A 6,056-nucleotide genomic window follows, 5' to 3' on the forward strand; every position below is an offset into this window, starting at 1 on the left:
AAAGACAAAAGTGTTCCAGAAAGAACAAGACAAATTTCAAGGAACAGATTCAAAATGCAACGGATACAATAATTGAGTTTCACTGTACGATCAAGCTTCGCGCCTTTAAATAGAAGGTGAAGATCAGTGAAGAAACAATAATAAGAAGATATATACAATACAAGAGATAAAAGAGAATGGCTCGCTTAAAAGTCATATCAACTTAAAAGAGAAGCATTCAGCCCAGTCAAGGGAATACTTCAACGTGCTATCAGCTTAGATTAGAAGTATATTTCCCTCAGTGTGTGATAACACTTTCGGGTAGTGTTCAGAGATCAGTTCTCACACACATACACACACCACCACTCAAATACAGTCTTACACAAAGACGTTAAACTTGTGTATGTAGTCTTTCTCACATAGACATTAAAGAAGTGTTGACTGAAAGGTGCTGCCTTCAGTCTAGTCTAGGAGTTCAGTTTAGACAGTGGTGTAAGTCCTAGCTGGGTGGGTTTGTACAAAGTGTTGTATAGATCAAAGTCTTCTAGTGAATCCTACCGGAGGTGGTAGAAGGGGTGACGTAGGAGCAGTTGAAGTCTCTGAACATCCATAAACATATCTTGTATACTTTAATTGCTAACTCATTGCTTTAAACTGACTTGATCAATTCGAGTATTTATCAGTTAATTTCTCACCATAACTGAATGATACATGCGTAAACTGATCCCCTTTATCTTCAGTTAATCAGTTACACGAGATTAAAAGCTTTAAAATTTATCAGTGCTTCTTAACGAATGATTATTTCGAGCGTTTTCCGCTTGATTTCATATCAAACTCGATTTAATTCATCGGTGAATACATTCTTAGAACACGAGCTATTGCAGCTCTTGGAGAATATTTTGTTTGAAACACCACAAGGTGCTAAGCAGACGTTCCTTCAACATATGAATGGAGTGGTTTGCATTGAGTTGATCATAATTAGTGGATATCATATTGCCTATTGCTCTAAAACAACTAATATACATATGAAAGCTATTTGAATTGAGGTTTCATATTACTTGATGTTAGGATCAAGTGTTTACCATTATGCCAAAAACTATAGCTGATGGTAATGGTGCAACTTAAATCTTTTAAACAGTATAGCAGCTCAAACACCACGTTTCGATTGTTCTACATAGTAAGGACAATTATTGTAACTATCAAACTCTCTCTTAATAATTGCACTCTTTGCAATCAATTGGAATCGAACCAGTGACATTGACTCTAATAGCTATTGTTAGGCGCAATAATTGTCCATACTAGAAGATCGATCGACCGTGATGCTTGAGCTGTTATACGGTTTAAAATATCTTCCTCCCAATAATTTCACTTTTTGCAATCAATGATAAAAACATAGTGACCTTGGCCGTGATATTAATTGTTGGGTGCATTGTCCTTACTGGGTAGAACAATCAAAACGTGGTTTTTGAACTGCTATACATTTTAAAATATTCGAGTTACACCATTACCATCGGCTATAGTTTTTGGTCTAGTGGTAAACATTTGATCCTAACAATTGGTATCTGAGCCAAGGTCACGAATTCGATTTTCAATGATTACAATGAATACAATTATTGGAAGGAAGATTGTTATGTGCAATAATTGTCTGATGAGCGAACGAACCGTAATGCTTGAGCTGTTATATGTTTTAAAATATTTGAATTACACTATTACAATTAGTTATAACTTTTGATAAAACAAATTCATATTTGAGACAAATCAACTATAGTTATCACGTTCCGCAAATGATTTATATGACCACATATATTACATACATTCAACAAAACAATATATTACAACATCCAACAATATACCAGAAGACACATTATCTTTCTCTTGCACTTGGTTGATTTAACAATATCAGAAAACAATAGAGGAAAAAAAGAACAATTTAGAACATAGTAAACATAAAGATCAATAAAATATTTCCTTTTGTGGATATAACTTCCCACTGAGTTTCAGATTTACCTCATACTATGGTGCATACACAAAAGAATTACTCACCACATAGTAGCCATACAAGAGAATTAAAGACATTACCGTTGTGAATTTTCTCTACAAAAGCAACATATTACATGAAAATACACTCGAATCTCATAAATAATTACAGTAATCATATACAAACTATGAAAACAATAGGAAAAAATTAAAAACAGATTTATCAAGTCTAGAACACATGTTTATCTTCTTATAAAACATGTCTGGATACAAAAATAGATCTATCGATGTAATGTCAACCCATGTCCTGACAGTGAGTATCACGCGACAAAAAATAGGAATATCATGAGAAAGAAAATCAATACAAAGAATATCTTGATCATCAGCCACCTATTTGATGAGATGCTGTTGAGATACTTCAGCAGAGCTCCTTGAGCTCCCTCCACGTTGGCCACGGTATCATCCATGTTTTCGTCAATCCTACAAAAAACAACATTTTTTTCAGAATTCAAAGATATGGTTAGAAGAAAGATCAAGAATATAATTAGGATCAAACTTCAAGGTATTCAATTTTAACATACATTTATAATTTTGTTGTGATTTAGTGATTTGAACATCTCCTACCATAATTATTTAGGTAGATGATATTGAACATCTTTACGTGATTTGAACATCTCCTACCATAATGATTTGAACATCTCCTACCATAATGATATTTGAGAAGTACATGCATTAATAATCATAATCTCATTGGAAGAAAGGTACAAACTAGTTAAATATCAAATTTCTGTTTATGGTCAATTTAACATATGAGAAGTTAAATGCATCCCAGAATTATCTTTTAACTTGCTTCATCTTAATTAACCAGTTTCCCCATTTTTCAGTATTACCAGCAAAGCTTTTCATTTTGCTACATATTAATTAACCATCTCCCATTTTCAGCACTACCAAACTGAATGTCTATACTCGGAACAAAATTTTGAGCAATAATTTACACTGCTCAAAATCTCGAAAGATTGAATTGATAGTTAATGTTCTGAAGAGAAACATCATTACACTAGTAGCACGAGGTTTGTAGTTGAGCAATAATCATGTATGAAGCGCCTCAGATGATTGTTATGAACAGACATTTAAGATCACCGAGGTCTTGACAGAGTGTCAGTAGGAAGTTGGGAGTATGTGACAATCAAAAGGGCAAATATAGACCTGATAGCAATCTCCCCTTGCTGAGAAACCAAAGTAGCCAGCTGATTGAAGATATTGCCAAGCTCATGAATAGTAGATTCCACATTTTGAAGAGCCTCAGCTCTACTTTGCATGTAGCTGTCTTGTAATGGAACCATCTGCTGTTGCTGTTGATTTTGTTGCTGCTGCAGTAGTGGCCGAGCGTCCCCATCCACTTGATTTCTGTTGAAAACAGAATCACGGTAAATAGCTCAGACACTCCATGGTTTCCGTTTACATCTGAGAAATTCAAATAATGCTTCTTCATCTAATAAGTATGTTACAAACATATTTAACGGCAATCTGCATTTAAGGCCTTCAAGAAATGCAAGTCACATGATTGTCAAGTAAACATAACCTAGTTTTAAAAGCAAAAGGATAAAGCACAACCGTTGGATAAATTGGGAATCATACTTGTGGAACAATTGAGATGAAGATTGTTCTCCATTAGCCCATGGAAGAGGAGGGTTAGCTGAGGTACTGGCAGCAGGCTTCGCGACTAAAGGACGTTGGCGAACAAAAGGGCTCGTGGGGTTCTTGGAAGCAGAAGAAGAGAACAACTGTCTTCTGTTTTCATGAACCTTCAGATTCTGTAAATAAACCAGAAGAGGAAATACAATCGATATGCACCAAGAAAGAAAACAGACTACTAGATTAGTAAACAAAACAAATAAAAAGCAATTCTCAAATCACCTCTGTACGCATGGTCAAAACATCCTTGAACTCCTTTGTGGTGCTCATTAAACGGTTTTTCAAATCATCAACGACTGTGGTAGAATGGGTTGTGGTGTCACTGGATATATTCCCACTAGCATTGTGTGAATTACTAAGAAGCTGGAGGTCCACTACAGCAGAATTAAGTGCTGTAATGTCTTGCTTAATAACAGCAGTTGTCTCCTGGATCTCCATCGAGGGGTCGTCAAAAACCGAGGTTCTCTTTGCCACTACAGTAAGCAAGTATAAGATTACCAATCCACTCAAGCGGGTCTATACATGCAATGTAAATTAAATCACAATCAGAATATCAAGCTTCAAGCATAAGAACAAATAAAGATTAATCAAGTTTTGGAAAATATATATATATATTTAATGGTGTTCTGCATCATTTTTTCCAGATCGATTAATTTTTGAAAATGCAACAGCCGGATCATTTGGTCATTGCAATCGGATCAAGGCAAGAACATACTACTCTCTGACCACATAGAACCAGAACCAAATTATTCGTTAAACAAGGATCATCTAGCCTTGACAAAATGTACGAATTTGCATTATTTTTATAAGAAGCATCACTTGGAAAATAATGTATAGATAAAGAACCACAAAAATTCAGTCTCAATTCCCCGATTTAAGATATGGACGACCACAGCTAAAGCATACAACACATGACCATCTACAGATTATGTATGTCTATGCATTTCTTCTATCAAAAATTTCAACCGGAATTAAACTGCGGCTTAACATTTAAACAGGCGACATTCAATTCAACAGTCGATTATAGTAAAATATGTACAGCGCAAGCAGCATAGTTGGCCTAAAATGGAAAAATAATTCAAATTCCTTGCTGCCTCGCATAATTATGAAAAAATGTAAGCTTTGACACCCTAAATACAGAGAGTAGTTCCCTACTAATTTGCTGCTCTGCCGTTGAATTGATTCAATCCCCTGGAGCTTGAAGAGCGTAGTGTGCAGACAAGAGCAAAAAAAAACAAGCATGAGTTGAACTTTAATAAATCTGTCTACAAATCATAGACACAGATGTTTAAAGAAGCATATCAATCAACATTAAAAAATAATAATTCAGAAAAACGATTCAATCATTCACATTTTGCCAGCTTTGATAGCTTCTGCGAGGTCTGGTGGATTCCAAACCCGATTTTCGACGCTCTGCGATTGAATTCCGATTGCGTAGCCACGGAAGACCGCTGTTCCTCGGCCTTCGACCCACTGCTGCTCGGCCCATTCGGTGACGCAAGCGACTTCTTTACCCTCTCCGCTATCCCCAAAAACTCCTGCGTCCGATCCCTAATCGACGCATTCCCGCTCTTCAACGGCATTTCCACGACAAAAACAGATCAAAAATTCAATATCGTGATAGCATAAACGTCTTAACAAACAAACAATCGCCCTCGAATTTCAAGAAAATCAGGGATCGTAGGGTGTAGTTCAGGTAAATTTACAGGATCTTAAACCCTCCGCTACTCGGAAATGGAAAGAATCTAGGAAAATATCAGACGTCAATTGAGATTTTGCCACAGATTACATTTTTCCTTCTTAATTAATTAAATTTAATCGTTGATAAAATGCCACACAATTTTTTGTTATATGCCAATTATACCCTCCACCGACACGTATTATGTACAATAAATTAAATTTGATAAATCATTTATCAAATTTACGAAATATATAGGCTTCATTCTTACGAGGCTTATTGTTTTTTATGGAGCAAAAAAATTGGGGTGGAACATTAATCAAGTCATTGTTGCTTAAACAAGGGTGACGTCTAATTAATTATCATGTTACTCATGTGCGAGTTTTTAAGATTGTGTTTAGTTCGAGTGATATATGAAAATATAGATATATAATAAATAGACATCATTTGTTCGATTGATTTTTTACTTCTAGGATAATTTGACAAGCCCGAATTAAAAATTCGCACTATTCATGCAATTTATAAACACTCTTGACTTCTTGTTCTTTTTCAAAAAACAAAGAGATGATTTTTTTTTATCATAAATTGAACAACATTGCTGGTAAATTCGTAAAATTACTTATATAAGGTATGGGATCTTTAACTCCTAATTATTTTTACAATGCAATTTGATTAGAGTTATTTAATTACAGTAGAAAACAAGTAAAATTTTCTTTACAATGAGTCA

At 34.9% G+C, this 6,056-nt stretch overlaps 1 protein-coding gene across 1 annotated transcript; it reads right to left on the reverse strand.

Annotated features, from left to right (window-relative positions):
- Window positions 1–2,039: 2,039 nt before the first annotated feature.
- LOC142525112 (syntaxin-32-like) lies at window positions 2,040–5,441 on the reverse strand. The gene is made up of 5 exons (XM_075629282.1): window positions 5,003–5,441; window positions 3,874–4,124; window positions 3,595–3,770; window positions 3,163–3,363; window positions 2,040–2,436 (listed from the first exon to the last, which is right to left on the reverse strand). The coding sequence occupies exons 1-5, from the start codon at window positions 5,232–5,234 to the stop codon at window positions 2,277–2,279; spliced, it is 1,020 nt and encodes a 339-aa protein (XP_075485397.1). The 5' UTR covers window positions 5,235–5,441; the 3' UTR covers window positions 2,040–2,276.
- Window positions 5,442–6,056: the final 615 nt, after the last annotated feature.

Source organism: Primulina tabacum, chromosome 14, assembly GCF_025594145.1.
Source record: "Primulina tabacum isolate GXHZ01 chromosome 14, ASM2559414v2, whole genome shotgun sequence".
Classification (NCBI taxonomy): Eukaryota; Viridiplantae; Streptophyta; class Magnoliopsida; order Lamiales; family Gesneriaceae; genus Primulina; species Primulina tabacum.

What these genes read in the sequence shown, in the direction of transcription:
- LOC142525112 (XM_075629282.1), bottom strand. Translation starts at nt 5,234, where the DNA reads ATGCCGTTGAAGAGCGGGAATGCGTCGATTAGGGATCGGACGCAGGAG. An exon ending in GCTATCAAAGCTGGCAAAAT is followed by an intron (nt 4,125 to 5,002) that starts GTGAATGATTGA and finishes TGCTTACTGTAG; the next exon opens with TGGCAAAGAGAACCTCGGTT. An exon ending in TCATCTCAATTGTTCCACAA is followed by an intron (nt 3,364 to 3,594) that starts GTATGATTCCCA and finishes TGTTTTCAACAG; the next exon opens with AAATCAAGTGGATGGGGACG.